Here is a 24,629-nt window from a genome sequence, read left to right on the forward strand (position 1 = left end):
CTAGCTTCCACTGGCCTGGGAACTGTTCAATGCGCCACAAAGATATCTGCATATGGGGTAAGAATACAAATGCAGCTGTTCATAAACTCACTGTCCCGCATGTCATGATGTTGCAAGTCTGTATTATAAAAAAATGAAATACTAACAAATCAAAACACTTCAAACGCAATCTTCCCCTCATTTTGGTTTGAGAGGCTCTAAAGCCCAGTTAAACTAATTTCCTGCATTTTCCATGGATTTTCATAGATTTATGGCTATAGGCGCAATAAACTGGTCTGGTGATAAAAGTAGCAGCACAGGGAAAAAATCATAACTGTTTCTTGAAAGCCTCATAAAATTATATTCTGCAAGGGGCACTAAAGCGCTCAGTTGATCCTAATTCGGGGTAAAATCACTTGTTTCCCAGTGAAGTGGGGCTTCGCCCATTGGCCAGTGCAGCCATAAGCACAAGGAGACGTGTACCTGAAGGAGATGTACAGTTGGGCTGGGAACAAAACAGCTTTTTTTAGAAGCTAGAAAACAAGCAAGAGCACACAGTCTTAGGAGAGGAATTAATTTAGATCATTTAATATTAACATATTAGACTTCATTATTGAGTGCAAGTTGCACATTTCACAGTTCTACTTCCTCATATAAAATGACACGCGATAGTAAACCAGAAAGAAAAGGAAGAGGTGATCAGACTAAGGATAAAAACATAGAAACTAAAGAAGTCACCAGATAATTATTTGGGCTTTTGAATCTAGTTGTTCCCTGAATATAGCCTCTCTTTTCAAATTTCCTCCGCAATGTAAGTTTGAAGGGCACGAAAGGAGACACTGACTGCTCAGGAAGTCGATACTACATTCCAGGTAAAGGCCTTTCCATAAAGTCCTGACTAAAGTCTTCTTAACAGCTCTTCAGCTGGGAAGAACAAAGAAGAGACATGCATGAGTCACATGGATTGTAGGATGAGTGCAAACCACAAAGGAAAAGCAGTGCTGAAAAAAGTAAATACAGTATTACTTTTTAGGGTTTAACATGTTTCCCAAAGAAATGGAGAGGCAAGAGCATTGCACCAGTTGCTGGAAGGATCTTTCCTGCTTTTCGAGTTGAAAGACTATCTCAGGAAGGATGAAATCCAACCGAATGAGGTGCAGAGAAGGATAGAGAGGTGCTCGGGGGAACAGGTAAGAGTATGGCTTGCTCTGACTAGTGAACTAGGGGCTGAGAGGGGATATGATTGCTCTCTATTGATGTACCAATGGAGTAAAATGCCAAAGAGACAGGAACACTCTTCATGCTAAGGGATACCCTTGGCAGAACAAGTGGATCAAAACCAGCCACAAATAAATTTATGCTGGAAATAAGAAGGTTTCTAACTGTTGGAGCAGCAATGTTCTGAAACAGTATTCCAAGGAGAGCAGTGGAAGTAGAAAAACTAAATAGGCTGAAGAAAGAGTTTGATAAGAGTTTGTGAAGAAGATTGCACGATATGGTTAACCGCAGGAGAATGAGATTTTTGAACCATTTTCTAATCAGACAAGTAAGGTGCAGAGGGGTCCACCAGCTACTTCAGTGGTGGAACTCAGCTGGTTTATCAGGACAGATGATAAGACCTTGCTTTCAACCAGAAAACCTTCCAGTTTTGAGCCGCCTTCTCCTGAGCACTTTTTCCGTATGGGTCTTAAAGGGAGGCCAAGGTGCCACTGTGGTCGAGTGGTGACATGCACATGCAGTAGAAAGAGAGGGGTTCAATGAGGTTGAAAATTCTGCCTTCCTGGCTCTGCCAGTGTACCCAACAATGAGACACAGGGAAAAACTGAAACATTTTGTGCACCTTCTGCCTTTCAAGTACCTGAAGTTTAAGGTTTGCGTTTGCAAAACTGCCTTTTTTGTTAGGTTTGAGCAATGCTGAGCACAAAGCTATCCAACCTCTGCTGCCTTGAGTCTCCCCTTCTAACACAGTTTGATTTTGCTAAAACATCACCACTGTTTTCAGAATTAAATTTGTCTGTCTTTTGTTGTGTAACATAGGCATTTTTCTTAGAAACAGTGGACAAACATCACTAAATATATTTTGCTATGGATGTCAAATACTATTATTAACAGGGGATAAGAATTTTTAGCTAATACCTAATGTCAAACACTTTGGATTTGAAGTGTGGGGCAGAAAGAACTAGGAACCAAATCACCACGAGACAGACCTGTGAAGCAGCAGCCAACCTTTACACTGTGTTCTCAGTAAAATTTTTGCTTTATACTTGCTTTTCTTCTGTCTGCAAAATTCTTAAATCCATAAAAGCAACATAAAAGGCAATAGTGAAAAACAATTTGACATTGCACTCTGAAGCTGTGAACTTTCACTGTCTCGTCCAGGTTCATTCAGGTACCATTAGTATCACAAAATCTCTTTTGGGTTGGTTAGCTACTCAGTGTTTTAAGGCTTTCATTTGCCTAACATTTCTTTGGGCCACCATTTTAGTTATCAATTAACCACCCTCTCATGAATAAATGATGGTACAAAGCAATTGCCTACGGCACCCTGATGCCACTTTCATATGATCGACACTGGGGGGGATACTTGTGAATAATGAAGTTATTCCTTGCAATTGGAGACCAAATGTGTGCCTGTACAACACAGTGGTGTAAATATTAGAGGACTCGGGAGATAAAACTTTAATTTCAACACAAATCTGCTGCACATTTTGGCATTCACGCTAACAGGCAAGCCATTGGTTCGGCTGATGAGAAAGGTGTAATTCATGGACAATTACGAGTAATAAATTCAGAATCAGCACGAATGAAATAACCTTGTTACCGGACAAAAAAAAATCTATTGGATTTTTGGAAGAGTCCTTCCCTTCATGCTGCCACCCAGTGTCTCATCACAACAGTGGCTCTGATAAGTAAAATGAAATTAGTGATACAGTTGCTGATGAACAGGTACTTAAATCCTAAAAATTGTAACAAAAAACCCAAATGAGCTCTCTTTGACAACTCAAAATCATAAAATAAAATTGGTTTTGGTGTGGGAAGCCTGAAGTATTAAAAAAATCTGCACTTTTACTGTGTAGATATAGCAAAGCTTGGAGGCTTCTTTTGTTTCATTGTTCTGCACTGGTATTTCTTCAGGCTTACAGCTATTACCCAAATACATCTCTCATTTCCACATACCTTGTAGTGGAAGAGGAATAATCCACAGAAGAGGCTGTACAGGTCAGCCGTGAGTAGGGAGAGGTTGACAGCAGTAGCACTGGTTTTCTTTATGACCACCGGCATAAAGCTGTAGAGGCCAAACATACAAGCGCTAAAGCCGACATACAACAGGCCTGCAGGAGAGAAACAAGAAGCAAAGTGACTTTCCATAGTCTACAGAAATGATTCATGTTGGGAGGAAGAAGGCTGTGTTTTTAGAAATGGATGAAGAATGCTTTTCAAAAAAACCCATGGTTTCAAATAATTAAGATGCACTTATATGTATAGATTAAGAACATCATTCTAAATATACACAAAAACCAGTGAAAACCATACCTACACAGCAGTGGACATAATGTCTGCTCTCTGTGGTCCCCATAATAGCAGCGCTGTTTTAAATTGGTGTCTTACTACTAGTGAATACCTCATGTCCAGCGTAAGTTTGGATGGAAGGATGCATTTGGACACATTGAATCTAGTCTCTTAAGGAGCTGAACATCACCAACTAAGTTCAGCTGAGTTGGATGGAGCACACAGTATTTTCTGGGAATGGACCAAAAAAATGAATGCAAAAGTATTTGCAGAAGAGTTAATGAGCCAATAGAAGAATGCATGAGAACAGCGCTCAAGTGACAGAGGTCCTAGTCCTATTTTGCCACCAAACCTGATCAATCACTTCACAGTTTAGTGTTTCTGTTCCTCTACCACTTTTTGTCTGCCTTCCTTAATAAAGCTTTCCAGAGCTGAGACTATTTCTTGCTGCATGTTTACAGAGTGCCTCACACAAATTAGATTGTTAGACACTAATATAATAAAAATATATTACAGTAAAAATCTAATTTCATTTAAAAACCTAAATAACTTACTGGGAAAGAATTCATTGCTTCAGTTATTACTTGATAAATCCCAAGGCAAATTAATCAATATGAAGTTAAAAAAAAGCAAACACTTCACTCATCTGCTCTCATGCAAATGATATTTCTTAGGCAGCCGTATGCTGCAGAATTCCCAGCTGATATGTGCACAAGCCTAAATTTAGACTCACGCCAGCTCTTCAGAGCATGTTGTTATTGACTAAAAGTTGCAGAAAATCTGATTGCCAAAGTCCTGAAAGGAATTAGAAGGGGGGAGAAAAAGCCCATATGATTTGTATCTGCTTGTGGATCCACTTAGTTAAAAACTCTTTAGAAAAGCTATCTAAAGGACAAAATCAGCCGTGACAGTGTGAGTCCCTTAGAAGCATCTGAAGTGTACGTTCATCCGAAACAAATACAGCAGTCACAAAATGTCAGTGTCTGTGTATCAATTGTTATGACATGCTAATGAACTTGAATTTATATTCAGAATATCGATAATCATGGTAAGAACTGGTTTTAATAACAGCAAATTTTTAAGGTGTGCACTGTATAGGAGTAACAATGGAATCAGTCTTAGGCAGTGCTTGACAAAGTCGCTTTATGCAAACTCTGCAGCTCTTCTGCAGTAGGCAAATGCGTGCATCAAGCGGAGCGTGGTTTTGATCAATGAGAAATTGTTTGCATACATGAGCATTAAGTCAGCTTTTCTTCCAGGCTTAAACCAAGAACAGGTCAGGCGCAAAAGCCATTCTGGGCCTTAAGTCAGCATTCTCAACGTACAGTCTGCAAATCACCAGCTGGTCCACCGAGCCCCTGCTAGTCAGTTTGGATTTAACACACATACTCAGGTGCTTTGCTGCTGGGTTATGCTCTCACTAACAGTATAATTTTATGGTACTGCCTTGGTGCTTATATTCTTTGGCAGCCAACTACATGCACTTCACAGGCTGCTTTTCCAAAGGGCATTTCAGTTCCAGTGAAAAATTGCTTAAACTTTAGCTGTCCTATCAGAGATGAATATAAGGTGGCATTTCATTTACATCTTAAAAATACATGTAATATCCACCAGCTGGATGGCATTTAGTGGTGACAATTAGCAAAGTGGAAATAACATCATATGATTTTCAGATATTGCTTCTTAGAGGGCCAGTTTTCAGACTAAATAGATGTCCAAGTCAAAGCCTCAGAGCCTCAGCTTCCTTGGGTACCCCTGCAGTGCCAACGGCAGCCTTAGGAATTGCCACTAGTGCTGCACTCCCAGATACTGGCACCTGTGCCTAACCAGGCACTAAGTCACCAGCACCAATCACCTGTAGCAGGCACTGGAAGGAAGCAACCTGGTAAGTTAGGAGGTGCTTTTGTAATGATCTGCTCATCAGCTGGTCTGTGTTAAACCCTTAGAAGCTCATCATTTGGAACTGTCTGCTTTTAGATGTGCTGGCATTGTCCCAAACTGAAGGATTAATCTGTGTGAAGACAGCTGTGGGTGGGATTCTTTACACCTAACTCTGGACACTTGCTGAGGGTTGGTGGTCAATGAAGAGATTGGGAAATTCTAGGGTGCAGATTGTCTAACCTCTTTTAGACACCAGCTTTAGCATACTATGATTTGTGTCATGCCTGTTTATTCTTGCTGATGATAAAGGCAGTCTATTTAACTGAATCAGATGTCTACATACCAGATATCCAAAGTTGGTGGAAGGAATCTTATCTTGTCTGTCAGTGCTCACCCTGATGGGTAAGGTCACCACCAGTTTTGCCTGTTTGGGTGTGAATGCCTCCTAAGTGTCTGAACTGGGCACTCAGGACCATAGAAACATGGGGTGATCCAGGCTGGAAGGGAGCTCACAAGTCTCTAGTTCGAGATCAGACCAAGTTGCTTGGGACTTTGTCCAGCCTGGTCTTGGAACTGCTGAGGATGGAGACCCACAACCTCTCTAGGCAACCTGCTTCACTGCCTGCCTGTCATCAGTGTGAAGAAGATTTTCCTTTTGTCTATTCTGAACCTCTCATTTCAGCTTCTGCCTGTTGTCCCTCATCCTCCTGCCATGCACCACTGTGAAGACCTTGGCTCTGTCCTTTTGATAACCTCCTTGTAGGTAAGTCCTTGAAGCCTTCTCTTCTGCAGGCTGAACAAATCCCAGTCCCTCAGCATCTCCTTGCTTGCCTTAAAACTGGGCATCTTCACAGATATGGGCAGGATGTGCCCCCAGGGACTGCTGTAAAATAGCCCAAGTACTACCAAGACTAACGTGCCTTGGGAACTTCTGTTTTAGCTCCTGAGCACGCTGGTTGAATGTTGCATCTTTTATCCTTCACGTTTTTACTCCAAAAGCTGTCATTTCATTGGGATGAAATGGAATCAGTTATGATTTTTCATGCTGCTTTCTTGGAATAAAGACCACATTCAAACTCCCTGCAACACAGAACACTTCCTTGGAGACTCAAACTGGCTTCTGTCTTAAATAAAACTGATGTTAATTTATTTGTTATTATTTCATGTATCACTCTACAAAATGTGTCATGGTCTTATATGAAGCCACTCAGTCAGAACAGTATTATCATTATCCTTTCAGTCAGGTTGTCAGCACGTATTAATACTTAAAACTCCAAGGATTCAAACAGCTACACTGATTTATACTAAGTGTAAAGATGATGCTATGTATCAGGGGAATTTCCAAAATTAAAAGCAGGAGGGCCACAGCCTGTTTTAAACACAACAGACATAACAGATTGTCTTTAGATCTTTATATTCCAAAATCATTTGCATTTTACATCAGTTGAAAGGTAGCTCATCCATTCTTAATAGCACAATTATGGCAGATGGCAACAGGCCACCTTGAGTTATTTATTAGGTTGCCTGCTGTGACTTTATCACTACCATTCAGAAGGCTGATGATTTAACTCTGTTGGACTGCAGGTTTGAGTCTGTCACAGTGGATAACTATTCAGGACAAGGCTGTGAACACCCTGACATAGATTTGTCAATCACTACTTGACAACCTTGTATCACTGCCAATGCAATGGAAAGCACACTAAGTACAGTGGAAGTCAGGGAAGAATGCAAAACTACACATAATTGTCACCATTGAATCCATGTTCAACTGCACTACATTTCCAATTATTGCTCTAACAAAACAAGTACATATCTCCTCCTTATGAAGCGCAGGGACTCTTCAGAATTAGCGACTAACTTTCAATGACATTTTAGTGGCAACACAGACCAAGGAAGACTTTATTTAATAGCACATTTCACTGATATTGAGTTACAACAGAACTCCCATGGAAGTATATATGACATTTACACAGAGCGTAGATTAATTCACTATGACCATTGCTAGTTCCATCACTACCAGATTAATTGTGTCCCTGTGCTCCTTATCATGAAGTATAAACAAACACTGATGCAATTATGCTACTTATCTCAGATTAAAGAAGGCCAATACACTCATAGTACACAGCTGAGTGTGTTTCTCCGCAGATACTTTAAATTGATTTGTCATTTAGTTTTACAGCTCAACCATCAAATCTCCAAGACTTCTAGGAGCAGTGTTTTGTGAAGATGCACTATTTTTGTAAAGGTTTATGCTGATGAGAGGAAATTGTGAACTAAATTTAAGAAACAACAACATATTCCATAACTTGTAACCCCTGTCCTCAGGAATTCCCCACATAAGCAGTTGCCTTTGCACACTTCTGAGCTGTCATTTTGATGTTTGTTCTGAAACTAGGTAAAAAGCTAATGTCAATTGATTGCCAAAGCTTGAATACTCCACTAAGTGTATCAGCTCTATACTATTAGTATTCTTTTATTTCTTCTATTGTCATAAATAGTAAAAGAGTGATTATAGGGACTCTCCTTTCCTAAATGTTGATTTGCTTTTAAAGCAAGTAATTTGTTGAACTAATTAGAAGATAGTCTTAGATCATAAACTTAGCTTCCAAGCTGAAATGGGAAAATGTGATCTACTACATAGAAAAACATCATAAGAGCTTTGCTGCGCATGATGCTACCTAAACTTGCCTAAAAGACACATTTGCTATATTCCACCAAGACTACTTGGAAAGCAATTAACCATTTGCGTACAGAAATGTTCCCCTTGGACATGGGTTTATGAGGCTATAATATGCACTGAAAGAACTTTTTTAGTTTTTTTGTTAGGGTCCATTTTCAGTCTTTGGCATTCATTGAAAAGGTTTGGCTCCTAATGACTACCTCATTTATTTGTCCCAGTGTTGCACTGAATTTTAGAACTGGAACTCCATTATTGTTTTACTTCGTGGCTGTCTGAATAATTATCTTATGGCATTCATATGCTTAACCTAATGGTGCAAGGAAGGCATAACATGGCAATGGGAGGAGAGGTCATTTAAGAAAGGTTATGAGGCATGTGGTTCAACCTTTGGCAGTAACTGGCAGAAAAGTCACAAACATTGGCTCCTGTGAAACTTAGTGTCTGCCTCCCCGAACACTGGTTGCCTCCACGCCTCCTTCAGTAACTTTCTTCAATGAGGTGAAGCGTTTTCTTACCTATTTGCCAATCCCAGGGAACTTTCAACAGCTCTTTGTGTTCCATAATTGCACTATAAGAGAAGAGAAGGCAAAATTTGATGGAAGAGAACAGAAGTTAAATTACTTCCACTCATTCGAGTCAAATGCTGGACAAAACAACATAAATAACCTTATAACAAAAAATCTCTGTAGGAACCAAATGCAATCAGACTTTGCTAATCCACTCTGGCATTATCCCTGTACCCGCATATTTGAAAGACCTTCAGGGCAGCAATCAGATGTGATAGCATACTATTTGTACTGGTTTATTTCCAGCTCTATATACCTGCCCCAAGTGCCCACCTCCCTATATATTCAACCCTCTTGCACTCTTCTGACTTAATATTCTGAAAGCTTTTGAACTTTAATGATTTATCATGTATCTGTCTGAGTTATTCACCCTTCAGAGCAGCTCTGCAGTGTCAAATAAATAGATATCACCGGCTGGCTTTGGGGAGAATACTGTGATTTGTTACAAACCGAGAGATTGAATAGTCACAGGAATGAAAGTCAGGAAACAAAGCAAAGGATGGGCCAAGCTGCAAAAGTCCATTTTCAACACCTTGTAAGTCTTGCATTGTACATTAACATTAGAATCCCAGATCCAGAAAATTCTAAGGTGACAACAAGTCAGCTGTTCCCAATCTGGGCAAATAGACAGTTGGAAATCAGGTATCTCACAAGCTAGATCTTCATTCTGCTAACTGCTTTCTCTGATCTGTGATTTGCAGACAACTCCTGCTGTGCAGAACTCTGCATGCTAGTCTGGACACTATTTTAAACAAGTATAAAACATGGAATTACATAGATATAAAAACAAAGTACCTAGTACAAAAGGTGTTACGTGGAAGGCCAAGTCTCATGGTAAAACTGCAGGAACTCAGTGCCTTACAGATTAATCTGGTCTAGAGAGTTGCATCCTGGAAATTCTAATTTGCTTGCTGCTGATTTGTGGCAAATCTAATACTGTGTACAGAATAATAAGATTATTTTGTCTGGAAAATAACTAAATTGTAAATGTCTTTGCATGCATAAGTCATATGTCTCTTATCAGCAATTCCTGAAGAATATCATGAAAACACACTGCAATGTCTCTTGTTCTGGCAAACAAATTTTGATATAACTTAAATTTAGGAACATTGCTTTCATACTATTGCCTAACGAATACAAAAGAAGTATAAAACAATATGCTATGGTCTATGATTCATTATGATCTGTGAAACAAAATGGGTAAGAGCAACTTTGACAGAAGTTGCCATTTAGTAATGCCAGATTCACTGAAGAATTGGAACCACAATGATCTTTGAAAGGTTGTGGTGATGGGAGGAAGTCCCTGATAACTGAAAAGTGACAAATGCAACATACAGTTTCAAAAAGAGCAAAAAATATAGCCTGGACAGCCTTATGCTAACCTTTGGGAAGATTATGGAGCAAATCTTCCCAGAAGCCATTTGCAGGAAATGAAGAAGAGGTGACTGGAAACAGCCAGCTGAGAATTCTCAAGAGCAAACCATACCTGACCAAACTGACTGCCTTCTATGATGAGATGACTGGCTCAGTAAATAAAGGAGAGGCAATGGACGAGAGGATGATGTGTAACCTACCTTGCCTTTAGCAAAGCTTCCAACAAGATTTCCTGAAAGATCCTTAGAAACTGAAGAGGTATGGACTGGATGAGTGGACTACCCACAATGTAGTCTGAAGAAAAGGGCCACGAGAAACCTTGTGAAGTTCAAGAAAAGCAAATATGAACTCCAGCGCCTGGGGTGGAATAACCCTATGCAACAGTACAGGCTGGGAGCCGACTGGATAGAAAGCTGCTTTTTAGAAATGTACCTTGGAGTACTGGTAGGCATCAACCTGAACATGAGTCAGCAATGTGTCCTTGGAGCAGAGAAGGCCAACAGCATCCTGGGCTTGGTTAGTAAGAGCCTGGCCAGCAAGCTGAAGGACATGATCTGTGAGACAGCAGCTGGAGTACTGTTTCCAATTTGGGGCTGCCCAGAACAAATTGGAGGGACATTGGAGCTCCGTCACAATGGTCAAGCGGCTGGAGCACATGATGTTAGAGGAGATGCTGAAAGAGCAGGGCTTGTTCAGTGTGAGTAAGAGAAGGCTAAGCCCCTTTATGGATGCCAACCAAACTTTGACCAGCACTGTGTTTAGTATGCTGGGAAATGGCCCTATTTCTGCGACATTCCTTCCCCAGAGTACTTCAGTTTACAGGACCCAAAGATCCTATATTGAACCAAAATGGCCAGTAGTGTTTCAAAGGAAAAGTCTGCAAGTGTAATAAGGGGATCTGGCTTCTCTTGGAAACAATTGGTATATTTAGTTAGATTAAACCTCTGTGAACTCATAACTATGTGATGTCTGCTCTTCATTTCAGGTAAAGGTAAGAAAATGCTGAATTGTTTCATGGAATCAAGTAGCAGAAACATCATTGGCGTCTCCTGATATGCAAACTTTTGCCACCTCATTAAAAAAGTACATATATGAGATAAGTGTGGTCAGGGCTCCACAAAATGCCACAAAAGCACTAGCAGCAAAAAGCTGCGTAGGATGGTGGTTAAAAATATGCTGGTAACAACTTTTGGGTCAAAGGTTGACTAGAAAAACCTTAGGGCTTTCAGCAAAGAAATAGCTTCTTATTGTTTCCTTCCAGTTGTGTCCTCTGTATACAAAGATGCCTTGTTCCAGCACCAGCTTCTTCTCCCCAGCAAAATAAATCACAGACCCTGAATTGTGACTAACTGCTTGGGCCAAGAGGGGGTAATGGTACATTAATTAAATTCAGGAATACAAGACATGTACATGACAGTTTACACACTCAGAGCAAGACAAGGGCACCGCTTTGATGCCCTCAGAATCAGTTAGTATCTACCTACCATGAACAGTGTAGGTAACAAAAATGCTTTAGCCAAAGACACTAGGCACATTTACCTAGTCTTGCGTTCTACATTTTTAAAAAAGGAACTGCTTGTGTGGCAGCCAGTTAATATAAATAATTTTAAGTCACGTGTTCAGATCCCACATAAGTATAATAGGCTTTCTGGTCAAAGAAATAGAACTAATTAAGTGGGAATTGATGAGTCACTGTTTTGATCAGTCTCTGTTTTTAGAAGTTGAGTACCTCAGATGTGCAGGGAAGCAACCTGGTTTTGACTAATAATCAAAAGTTATTCTGTGTGACCAGTGATGGATCTGCATAAAATGTGGTAATCTTGCATGGTGACTTTTACCACACTTTCATCAGTCAGAGTATTACAACATTGGAAGGTACCTTCCAACTCTTAGGCTTGCAGATGAGGTGCTCATTAGGTACATGTGGATATAGACATGAGTCAGTAGTTCCTGAAATCCATGTGTCAATCTTCTGAATACTAAATATTTTGAAGAGAAAACGCCAATTTCTTCAAGGTTTTTTCATTATTTCCACCTTATCATAATGCAGATAGACAGAATGAGCCAATGAGTGAAACACCTTGTCACTGGAAGTGTTTTCTACCTGTTTAGAAACCTAATTGACTTTTAAAAAGTATGAAACAGAACCAGAGAGAGACTTTGTAATTCACAGATGAGACCAACATGTGAAGTATCCACTTGTCTTCCAACAACGTGGCAGGCTATGTCCTCTACTCCTCCCTGCCCATGTGACTATTCAAGGACACCAGCCGTAGAATCACAGAATCATAGAATGGTTAGTGTTGGAAAGGACCTTAAAAATAATCTAATTCCATCCTCCCTGCCATGGCCAGGGACACCTCCCACTAGGCCAAGTTGCTCAAAGCTCCATCCAGCCTGGTCTTAAACACCTCCAGGGATGGGGCATCCACAGCTTCTCTGGGCAACCTGTTCCAGTGTCTCACCACCCTCACAGTAAAGAATTTCTTCCTAGTATCTAATCTAAATCTACCCTTTTTCAGTTTAAAAACGTTGCCCCTCATCCTATCACTACACTCCCTCCCCATCTTTCCTGTAGGCCTCCTGAATTAGAGTACTTAGGCATAAATTTGTATTATTCTTCAAATCCATCAATTTGAAGTATGAAAACCAATGCAAATTCCAGGATCAGAGGACACTTACTCTCCACAGGAAATGGCTACCTTTGAAGAGAGGGTGAGAGTACCTCAACGAAGCCCCCGCTGCAATTATTTGAATGACCTTGGGGCTCAAACCTGCTCACTTACAGCTGAATTCCACTGAAGAAGGAGCCAAAGAGTCCGATCATGCCCAGGAATTCCACTCGACTCAGATTTCGGACAATATACTCCTCACAAACGTTCGAGATGCCGTATAGTGTTGCTCCGCCCAGTACTAAGAGATCCCCTATCAGTTTATTTTCACCTAGGAATAAACAGGGGAAAAATCAGAATGTCTCAAAAGAACCATCTTTTGTCTAAAACCATTGCAAGTTCTTCCCTATAGACTTCAATCCTCAGTCACTAAGGAGCCCGTATCTGGGTGCAGAATGCAAATGTTCTGTCATTTTAACAGTTTTCATTCAATACTCCAGTAAAATCTAGCAGAGGTGAAGGGAGAGCATTACCCTTGCTGTGGATAAGAGAATCTGAAAGAATATGAAAAGTTTTTAAAAAAATATAGAAACTAAGTGGCATTCTTCAGTGACTAATCCTTTTTATTTTATTATTATTAATTTTTTTACAGATACAATGTGACCTAGCTACATAGCGCAGTTTGCATCTCATCTTGAAATCTAACCAGTCTAAAACATTGCCAGTATTTAGATGTGAAATCAACCAAAAAATTCCGTGTACCTATGAAATGAGTGAAGAAATCATTACAACCCCAACATCGACCTCATTCTCACATGAAGCTGTTTGACAAGAAAGAGAGGAGGAAGGATGGGGTATAGTCACGGTGATGATAATGACAGATTTTTAAAAGAGGTTTGTTCAATTAACGTAGCAACACCTAATGCATGCAATGAACACCAAAATGTATTTTCAGTACCTCCGGGTGTATATAATTACTAAAACACTGTATTATCAAAGACTGTTTGAAACCTTTTTAAGTCTTGGAGGCTTTTCTTATCAGGGGGTGGGGATGGCTGCAGGGAGATTTGACCAAGATCAAGTTCCAGCTTGAAAACTGAGGCCCTGGCTTTGCAAACTGATGTGTGTGATTCCCTCTGCACATATGACTTGTTAAATGAATCCTGCAAGAGCTACAGCTTCACAAAGCTGTCAGACATTGCTGCAGAACCATATTCCAAAAGCCTGGATATAATGGAATTTCCATTGAAAAGGTTCAATAGAAATGCTGAAGTACTAGACTTTTTTTTTTTTTAAGAAACCTTGTTTTCTTTTAAAATACCTCTTGATTTATTCTTTTTAGTTCCTGCCTTTTTAAATGTAATTATTATTATTAATTTTTAAAATACACAGTGCAGTAAATAGAAATGGAACCCAAACATTCTGATTTATTCAAAATTATCTTTTCAATATTTTTCTTCATGGAATTCTTTTAAGCCTTCAGTTTTCATTCCAAACTACACTTCTGAAATTTCCAGTGAGAAAAAATTTACGAAAATAAGAACAGTCATAAGAGGACTGACCAAGGATTCATTTACCCAGCATCCTGTCTCCAATGCCGGCTATAAGCACCCATAAAGTATAAGTTGTTTAGGGGCAAATTGGAACAGGGTGAATGTTTAAAATTTTCCCAGTAATACTCTCTTAGTCTCCAACATTTTTCAGCTCAGAGGAGATGTGGCTTCTGTGTCTTTAGCAAACGTTACTAGATTTCTCTTTCACGTACTCACCCAGTCTCTCACTGAATTTGTTTTGCATATACCTTGACTGACGGCATGTTTATATTTGACCATTTATCTTTTTAAGATTTGGTACTTATTTTCCTTTTAGCCTTCTTTTGCAATCAGCTACGGAAGATGCTCTTAATTTAAAATGAGCATCAGCACTTTACAAAACCTCTTCATGCCCCTGATGCATTTGATGTTCCACAGTGGCTCCAATCATCCCTCACTGAGCTCACTCATTTGGTATTTATTACAGCTACTCACTGACACTTCGGGGAAGCACTGCTGAAAAAGCTTTTGACCTTAGAGGTTGGCTGTGATGAACTGCTGAGACAAAAATATCATCCTTTTGCACCTGTGAAACAAAGACGGTGCAGAGGCTGAGTGTTTTCACAGAGATGGGATGGCCCCAAGCACCACACCGTGATGGCTCTTCCCAAAGCACACTCATGCTCAAAGAGTGTGAACCTCAACCTTCAGGGCTTTCCCAGAAGAGGAAGAGCTGGTCAGAGCACGTGTCTGCCCAGCCCAGGACCCTCCCCCAGCACTGGACAGCACGGGGTGCCTGAGGAAAGCATAAAGAAATAGGGAAGCACACAGGGGTTTTTATCAGTTTTTTTCATCAGGAGATTAGGGATTTTCTGAGATGGAAGTTGTGTTAGACCACTGAATTTAACAGGTCCTGATGGATTTCTTCATTAGTTTGTGTAAAGTGCATACATTTTTGGCCTCTACAACACCCTGTGGCAGTAACTTACCCAGTGTAATTATGCACTGTTGAAACATACTTTGTGTTTTTAGCTTTTAAGGCTGATACCTCAAAACTTTATTGGGCGTCCCATAATATTCTCATTGTGAGAAATATTTAAGAACCACTGTGTATTGATCCTCTCCATATCATTGAAGACTTCATGTACCTTTATCATATTCTGCCTCTTTCTTGCCTTTTCTGGGAGATTAAAATTCCCTGTCTGTCTGCAGTCTCTTCATCATGAAGCCATTTTATGCCCTTGAACAGCTTTCTCAACTTCCTCCATTGCTTCTATAGGCTTATTTTCTGGTCATTTCTTTTTGAAGTGCAGTGACCAGAGTAGCACATGGTACTCAAGAGGCTAGTGCATCAAAACTTTATATACTGGCATAAAAATGTTTTATAATATAGTTTTGTTTCTTTCCCAATAATTCCTAGCATCCTGGTTGTCAAATGCCTTTGCTTCTTCAAGAGACTGACTTTAGAACTTTCCCCCAGGACTGACATATCCTAATATACATATTTTTATGGATGTAAAGCCCACACACATCTACTGGTTTCATTGCTAAGGAAACATGTATCAACTGACTAGAGGCATTCAAAAGATTTTAGCTTAAGACCAATTTAATGGCATAGGTCATTCTTCTGAAAAACACAGGGCATAGCTTGGCAAAACGTGCTTTGCATTAATCAATGTTAGCATATTTAACATTCTCTGGAAACAGAATTCATACAGTCCAGAGAGGAGTTAATGTTTTGGGGACCAGTTATAGCACTATAGTGTAGCATAAATCATTTAAATATGAATTATGTTCTGACATGGTTGCTCTTCATGCTCTCACTAGGCCACTTGGCCACATTTTTACCTTAACCTCAAGCAGTAAGAGGTGTTTCTCTTTGCTTTTGGTTGTAATTACTGATGATCATAATATCTAAAAATCAGTCTCAATGTGTCTTCTCTTAGACTAAACATACTCTCACATACTTATTAACAGGACTGAAGTGACTGGTTTTCAGACATCGTGGCAAGCTAAAGCTTGTGAAGTGCTTCAAAAAATCTGGATTAAATACTTAGACCCCTGTGACTTAAACTCCTGTGTATTACAGCAGCACAAGTAACAAGGTACCCCAGGGGTATTACTTCAGAAAAATGTTATTTCAAGGCACACTTGGCATGCAAGGTGATAGAGCACAAGCTACTAGGTAGTAATTGCTTTTCCCATTGAGAAATGTGCAAAACTTCAGTGAGGATACAACAAAAAGAGGTAAACTAGCATAGATTTACTGAAAGTTGAGAGCATGCCTGCAAATTATATCTAATTCTTGCAGATAGTTTGGAAAATACCCGTTAGTCTTTCAGTGATGCACTTTAAATTAATTTTCCCTTACTGTAATGGTTTGCAGGCTATACAGTAGGTGCCTACCAGAGCCTTATGGCACTTCTAGTATAGTAAATGGTATGGTCACACAGGGCAAACAGGTGTCAACAGATCTTGTACCCTAAAATATAGAATATACAGGGGAGTTTACTGAGGACTAATATACTCTCATTGCTTTTGGTGCATTCCTTTCTTTTATTTGCCCAGTCCTGGGAAATATCCTACAAATAGCATGGAACTCTTTATTAAGAGTTTCAAGATTATTTTTTTATTTTGCTGTCAATACTTATTTTTATTTGTAGATTTTTAATGTATAGTTTAACCCATACAGAGAAATCAAACGAGCTCCTCTATTTTACTCTGTTAAAGAGAATGTGGTAATTTAGAAATATATCCCTGCATCTTAATAACATCATTTTTACCACTCAAAAAGCTGCAGTCTCTGTTTGTGGCTCTGATCTGAATTCCTTCTCCATGTGTAGCGATAAGCAAGGGTAGTTTTTCATGTGTAGGTCTGAATTAAAAGGCAATAATGCATGTTAACAGATTTTTCTGGACAAATTTACGTAACAACTATACCCATACTTTAGTAATGAATATGGCAAATAATGTGTAATTACTGGAGTTGGATGGCAAAGTGTCAGTGTTCTTCAATCTGTTCCTTGTCCGCTGAGGTCCACTTTACTCTAGATTAACTGGGACACAGGATATTTTCTCTGGAAGCCAGGGTTGAAATCCCAATCCCTCTGAAATCAGTCATTCCTAATGCAGCTTTGGCTGGCTGACTTCATACTACAGAGTATAGTCTTTCCTTTTTAGCTGGGGCAGGGCTATTTTTGGAGAAGACCAATGAACTGAAAGTCTCCTTTTACCATAAAGGACAGGGATAAAAGGGGGCAGGGAGATATGGTGAGTACTGTCACAAACTCCCTTGTTTTATTTAGTAGCATCCTGGCAAATGCAGCCCTTACAGCGCTTGCATTTGTATTCAGAAAGCTGAGTCAAGAATTTTAAATCCCAGTGTATTATGCTCAGCTCACAATTCAGTGCTTTTAATTAAGAATGAAAACTGTGCCTAATTGACAATCTCTGAAAAGAATTTCCAGCCTTCCCACATCATTTGGGTTGGCACTAGAGAAATCAATGTGACAGAGGAAGTTGATCAATGAAATCTAACTCTGTCTATTCTGCATTAATAGCTACACACACATTATTCATATGATGCCACACATAAAAAAGAACATTTTACACACAGGAAGGTTCTTTTCAACAATGACACAGGCAAATCCCAAACCTTTACTCTGAGACTGTATGCAAAACCCAATTAGTACAGTTAGTATGTAGGTTTGGTGTCTTTTAGTGTCTACCCAGTGACCCTGCCTCCGTACAAAAAAAGGAGCAAAGTCAAAGAGAAGTAAGAGTACACAGTGGACATGAGAGGTGTTTATGACTCAAAGATGTAGCCAAATTGGAAAGGAAGCAACAGTTTGCAGTCAAACAACTAAGGCAAAACAGAATGAAAATACAAGTATTTAGCTTGTCACCCCCAGCCTGCACAGAGGGTGACCTGCATTGCAGACACAGGGGCCATGAAGTCCGCTTGCAACAGTGCCTACTTATAAGTGTCGACCCATTTTTGTTCTCTGTCCCTTCTGACAAAGTAGCAACATGGAATGGTACAGTGCTTTGGATCCATGAAGGCATAGGATTTCTTGCCAATTTTCCCTCTTTTTTGTCCCAATAGGACATGTTTTGATCAATGGTTTCTCTGAACAGAACTTGGTCATACAACCCATCCATCCTTACTCACCCGCTCCTTGCTGTCTCCCAACGAGAACATCTGCTCCTGCCATGCAGCCCATACCCAGAATGCAGACCACGATCCCAATAAAATGTACTGCCTTGTATCGTACCAGCAAGAAGAACCAGGAGAGCAGTATCACCACTGGGATGACAAAACAGTCTAGGAGCTGTCGAGAAAGAGAGGAAAAATCAACAAATCTACGTGTTAACACTTTGTCCTAAAATACTAGGATAGATTCCAGCAGAGGGGAGAGTGGCTTAATTAGTTAGTAATAGCACTTTCTACCTGACAGAAAGTGTAATTCAAGTGGTTATGTCGTGCATCAGACAGAGGATAAGACTATTCTGTTCATGACTATTCCACAAACTCAGGAGAGCTGTGGCTCTGTGGTAACACTCAACAGCACTGCCTTGCTCTTGGGACTCAGATGCATATTTCAAATCCATGGGAAGGAAACCTGGGCCAAAGGAAAGCCACACCACTCCATCTGGTCCTCACCTCTGGTGATTAATGGACAAAGATTGAGGGCAGTTTTCCTGCAGTCTAGACATATGCTTTAATTCAGTCATTTCAGGTCCAATTAGCAAGAATGTTCATAACACACAAGTTGACCAGATTTATTAAATCTGGCCATATAAATCAAGGCATTTCTGCATGCAGAATACTTATGAAAAATCTGCCCCCTGTGGGGACTGTTAACGCCTTGAAAATACAGTCCCATATGCCTCTGAAGGAAAAAAAAAAAACCAACAAGAAACCACCTTGCCTGCAGTGCGAGAAACTCAATCTTCTTGCCAATAGACCCTGGGTAAGAACTTTCTCAAAGATGTGTTATGAAACACAATCTTTAATTGTTTTTTTCAGAGACACCCAGCAATAAACCCAGAGAACCCATGACAGAAAAAGAAATGCAGCAAATGTTTGTGAGAGGACCTCAAGATTTTCAAATTAGAATACATTTTAGAAACTACCAGCATGTCACCAGGAAACAAAAAATCCCAGGTAAGAAACACCCAAAGACACTTGACTTTAATCCAACTTCTTAAAAGAACACAGATAACTAAGAGTTGCGATTCTGTGAACTAACAATGAGATTTAACAAACTGTGCAGGGTACACTACTGTTCAATACCAATTGATAGAGAAGGAACCAGAGCTATATGACTGCGTCTTCTTCCTAAGGAAATGTCTGGAACAACCAAAGGAGAAGAGTCTGTCCATAGTTCTGGAAAACTAATCCAGATGTTGTTACCTTAATTTTAGATGAAGCAATTTTGTTTTTCTTCCCTTTGGGCTTATTATCTGCTATTTGCTCTCTCAGTGTGATTTACCACTAAGCACACTAAGTATTATCAAATAAAGATCACATCCCTTTTAACTTATTTGTCTGTCCATGCATTATCTGAAGAGAAAAAGATTTTTGGACAATTTCAAGAATTTCAGTGCTTAGAAAATTATTCTTTACATGTGAGATACCTATATAATAAATATTAAATTTGGGGAATCAGCAAAAATTTTTGGACTAAGGATAATTTCCCCAAATCTTTGTTTGAAAATCAAGAGAGTGCAGTGGAAACCCATCAATTTCAAAGATTCTCCAGACAGTGAGTGGCAAAAGCCTTGAGAAGAGAATCGGTTCATCAGCGGGACCACACTGCTCTCAAAAGGCTCAAGCAGTCCCAAAGAACTGCAAAACAGATGAGGGAAATTACAAATGGGAAAGGTCTGTGCTAGAAGCAGTTTCTGCATTTAAAATGAGAGCTAATAATCTAAAAGGCATCTACTTCCTCCAGCAGTCCTCAAAACACCATCCTTCACGGACAGGACACGAAAAGGGACAAGGTCTGAAAGAACTGCAACAAGGTCCTTCATCTGCATAAGGCATCTGCTCTGCCTCTGAAGAGCCTATAACGTGTACAGCGTATAACAGTAACCAGTCTTTGCAAAAAAGTGCATATAGAAGACATCACATAAACAAGAACAACTTCAGAAGTCACACTACCAAGAGCAGCCAGCTGCTGGGGCAGGGAGTGGTGGTGGCAGGACTACCGGGTGTACACATTAAATCCTGGCACGTGGTGCGGGCGAGGTGGCACCTGGCCTTCTGTCACTGGAAGGAAGGACGGGGCCCACCTGGCCTGCAGAGGTGGTCACTGATGCATGGATAACACCCACTGCACATTTCACATGTGCTGTGGACTTCTGCACTTCATCAACGCAGCCCTAGCACGTACTAGCAATAGGTGGCACATTTGAGGGAAGCTCACTCTTCTACGGGATGTGGACACAGCTCAGCACCTGCCCTCTCAGCCCACAGCTCATGTCATCATGCCTGTACACGCTGGATGTCTGCTCTTCATTAGCGGTGCTAGCATACGGTGCATCCATTATCTTTGCTGAAGACAGAGGGAAGGTGGTACCAAGCAGCAGGGAGGCAGTCAATGCTTACGTTGCTCATAGCTATTCCTGAAGGTGTGAATGCCTCTATCCCATTCCCTCCCAGTGCAACATTGAACAGGTGAGCTTAACTCACACAGTTTTCTGACCTCATCGCAGTTTTCCAGTACTTAGAGTGGGGCTACAAAGAAGATAGAGGGTCTGTCTTCACAATGCCACGTGGAGAAGACAAGGAGCAACATGTCCAAGTTGCACTGGAAGAGGTTTAATCTCAATATAATAAAGAAATTTTTTACAGTCAGAACAATCAGTCACTGGAACAACATCACCGGGGACATGGTAGAGTGCCCTTCACTGGAGGTTTTTAAGATGCAGCTGGACAGGGTGCTAGTTAATCTCATCTAGGCTCACTTTCCCATGAAAGGTTAGACCGGATGATCTTTTGAGTTCGCTTCCAAGCTGGGATCTTCTATGATTCTGTGATTCTAACTTACTGGTAGTTTGCATCAAAACAAGGTGGAAGAGAAGCTCACATGGGCAGACACCAGTCTTACCTTGGAGAAAGCAACTGAAATCCATCACCAGTAAGAGCTACCTTTACTTGGCCCAGTGCACATGGCTTTCCTTCCACTCTGTGCTACAGGAGTCACCAGTAGGTTATACCAACTTCATTAATTTTGTGCTGGAGAAGAGACAGCCTTACAGCTAACTCAGAGCTGGACGTCAGTAAAATAGCACCAACCAGAGCTACTGCACAGTCTGCCATTGTCTTCCTCAGGCAGGCACGTAAGATTTGAACACCCTCTTCCCCATACATACACATACCACCTCAGAGACAACTGTGCCCAAGACAGAGCAGAAAGCTTTATGGAACAGTTAAGCACACAGGTGTTTTAAGAGACATCTTATTAAGTATGGGAGTGATCAACATGGATTCACCAAGGGGAAATCATGCTTGACCAATCTGATAGCCTTCTTTGATGGCATGACTGGCTGGGTAGATGAGGAGAGAGGAGAGGATGTTGTCTACCTTGACTTCAGCAAGGCTTTTGACACTGTCTCACATAACAACCTCATAAGTACACTTAGGAAGCGTGGGTTAGATGAGTGGACAGTGAGGTGGATTGAGAACTGGATGAATGGCAGAGCTCAGAGGGTTGTGATCACTGATGCAGGGTCTAGTTGGAGGCCTGTAAATAGCAGTGATCCCCAGTGGTCAATACTGGGTCCAGTCTTTTTCAACATATTCATCAATGACCTGGATGAGGGACAGAGTATACCCTTAGGAAGTTTGCTGATGACACAAAACTGGGAGGAGTGGCTGACACGCCAGAAGGCTGTGCTGCCTTACAGTGTGACCTGGACAGGCTAGAGAGTTGGGTGGAGAGGAACCTGATGAAGTTGAACAAGGGCAAGTGTACGGTCCTGCACCTGGGAAGGAACAACCCCATACACCAGTGCAGGTTAAGAGACTGACCTGCCGGAAAGCAGCTCTGCAGAGAGGGACCTGGGAGTTGTGGTGGACAACAAGCTGAACATGAGGCAGCAACATGCCCTGGTGGCCAAGAAGGCCAATGGTATCCTGTGGTGCATCAAGAAGAGTGTGGTCGGCAGGCTGAGGGAGGTTATCCTCCCCCCCTACTCTGCCCTGGTGAGGCCACATCTGGAGTACTGTCCCCAGTTCTGGGCTCCCCAGTTCAAGAAAGACAAGGAACTACTGGACAGAGTCCAGTGGAGGGCTAGGAAGATGATCAAGGGAATGGAGTACCTCTGTTATGAGGAAAGGCTGAGGAACCTGAGTCTGTTTAGCCTGGAGAAGAGAAGACTGGGAGGGGATCTTATCAATGCTTGTAAATATCTAAAGGGCGGGTGTCAAGAGGATGGGGCCAGACTATTTTCAGTGGTACCCAGCGACAGGACAAGAGGCAATGGGCACAAACTGGAACATAGGAAATTCTGTCTGAACATAAAGAGAAACTTCTTTACTTTGAGGGTGGCAGAGCACTGGAACAGGCTGCCCAGAGAGGTGGTGGAGTCTCCCACTCTGGAGAAATTCAAAACCCACCTGGACACCGTCCTGTGCAACCTGCTCTAGGTGTACCTGATCTGGCAAGGGGTTTGGACTAGATGAACTCTGAAGGTCCCTTCCAACACCTGGCATTCTGTGATTCTCTAAGACAGTAAGCATCTGCAAACATCTTTCCAGTTCTTTTTTGTGCGAAGGTGAGTAATTGAACCTCAACCATCTCTGGACCAACTATTTGATTTTGCAAAACTGGGAGCTCCGGTCACTCACGCAAACAATATTTAAGAATACAAAGATGTGATCTTGCAGCTGGCAACTACTGTCTCTCCAGAGACATAGAGTGACTCAGTAGATATTTTTAACCCCCAATACCTGGAATACAGCTCTTACCCACCTTTACACACAGGACATGACACTGCCTGTTCATTGTGGGACAGGAGCTCTGACGAGGGCTGCTTTTCTTACTCCAGACTAAGCACACAAAAAGAACATTTTCTTGTGAATATGAGATATAATAGGGTGCTAGTGTGATTTCAGTAGCCAGTTTTAAAAATTGTTTGTACCTGTGGCGTGTGTACTTCAACGTGCAAATTCCCACTAACCGTGTTTGAGAGGAAGATTTAAAAAAAATTCCTCTCATTTCATAAATATTTAAGCATACTCATGCTTTCAAGTATGTGAAGATGTGTCTTTTAAGCAGTAACGTGAAAGGATGCATGAACAGAAGTTGTCACAAACAAACAACACTGACAGCAGCTGGAAAATGCCCCTTTGGGGCTGGTAGTCCAAGGTCTAATCCACACATTGCTATTTGGAATACTGCAGCATCAATAGATAAAAATATGAAACGTAGGTAATGTTCATTGACATTTTATAGCTCTTGCATTGTGCTTACTTTACACCTATAATTAAACAATGGGGTAGGTAGAAATAAATTAGGTTGCTACAATATAAGCAATAAGATAACCTAGTGTAGATTGCTTAACTATTTTTCAGGTATTGTTTTATATTTCAGTTCTCCAGCACTAAATTTGCTCTGCCTTTCTTTCTTCTGCAGATAAACCTGTCTAGTAGAAGAAAAAATGCACATGTATTCTACAGACAAAAGATGTGAGATTGTGGATTACCTGATCTGCAGTAGGGCTTTCTTGTTGTTTTTTTTTTTTCCTTCTTTTTTTTTTCTTTCTTTTGTTTGTTATGACTTATTTCAGCTATCAAGAAAAAAACATTATACCTAATTGTGATTTTTCTGACTATAAAGTTTTTACAATAATAAAGATAAATTATGCTTAGCTTGAATTTCATTTATAGTACATAAAGGTCAGTTGTTTACCAGTATTTCCGTAAGACTCATCTTCGATATTTTCCTTCCTTTTAATTGCTTATTCAAAGGTACAGCCTATACCCTGTCATTATGTTAAATTACTGACTGACCTGATTTTAATAACGGTTCCTGTTTTAACCACAGAAGTTATCAGATCTCACTAAACTAAAAGAAAACATATTTTCTATTTTGCCATGGGAAGGTAATAAAACTGATACGAGTGCGTGGCGCAGACCATATTCTTTGATGCTGCCGTGTTTGTCTGTGGTTTTCTTCAGTCACAGCTCTGAACTGGACTGCTTTAGAAGGCAGGACACGAAAATATGTAATCTATTGATATGCCACCCTACAGCAACTCCTTTCTATTATAAAAATGCTGTGTTGTTATAAAGACTGAAGATTATTATTTGATCCTAAAAGATACCAGACTGCATCTAAGTTGGTTGATGATACATAATGTTGAAATGTATTTTCTCTGATAATTTGTTTATTAAATGAAGTTGATTTTATTATACTGTGAATCGTAGACAAATACTCTCTTGCTAACAGTAAATATCCAGTCTCTGATCTCACAAATTCGGCAT

General features: G+C 40.5%; 1 protein-coding gene across 1 annotated transcript in view; it reads right to left on the minus strand.

Moving 5' to 3' along the window:
* The window catches only part of SLC35F1 (solute carrier family 35, member F1), a 108,816-nt gene that overhangs the window by 20,289 nt on the left and 63,898 nt on the right, over positions 1-24,629 (minus strand). The window contains exons 4-7 of the mRNA XM_009883301.1: positions 18,306-18,465; positions 12,777-12,933; positions 8,566-8,618; positions 3,157-3,311 (exon numbers count right to left, since the gene is read on the minus strand). Of these exons, the coding sequence (XP_009881603.1) occupies positions 3,157-3,311; positions 8,566-8,618; positions 12,777-12,933; positions 18,306-18,465 (525 nt within the window). The remainder of the gene's footprint in view (positions 1-3,156; positions 3,312-8,565; positions 8,619-12,776; positions 12,934-18,305; positions 18,466-24,629) is intronic.

This window comes from Charadrius vociferus, unplaced genomic scaffold (assembly GCF_000708025.1).
Source record: "Charadrius vociferus isolate BGI_N301 unplaced genomic scaffold, ASM70802v2 scaffold230, whole genome shotgun sequence".
NCBI lineage: Eukaryota > Metazoa > Chordata > Aves > Charadriiformes > Charadriidae > Charadrius > Charadrius vociferus.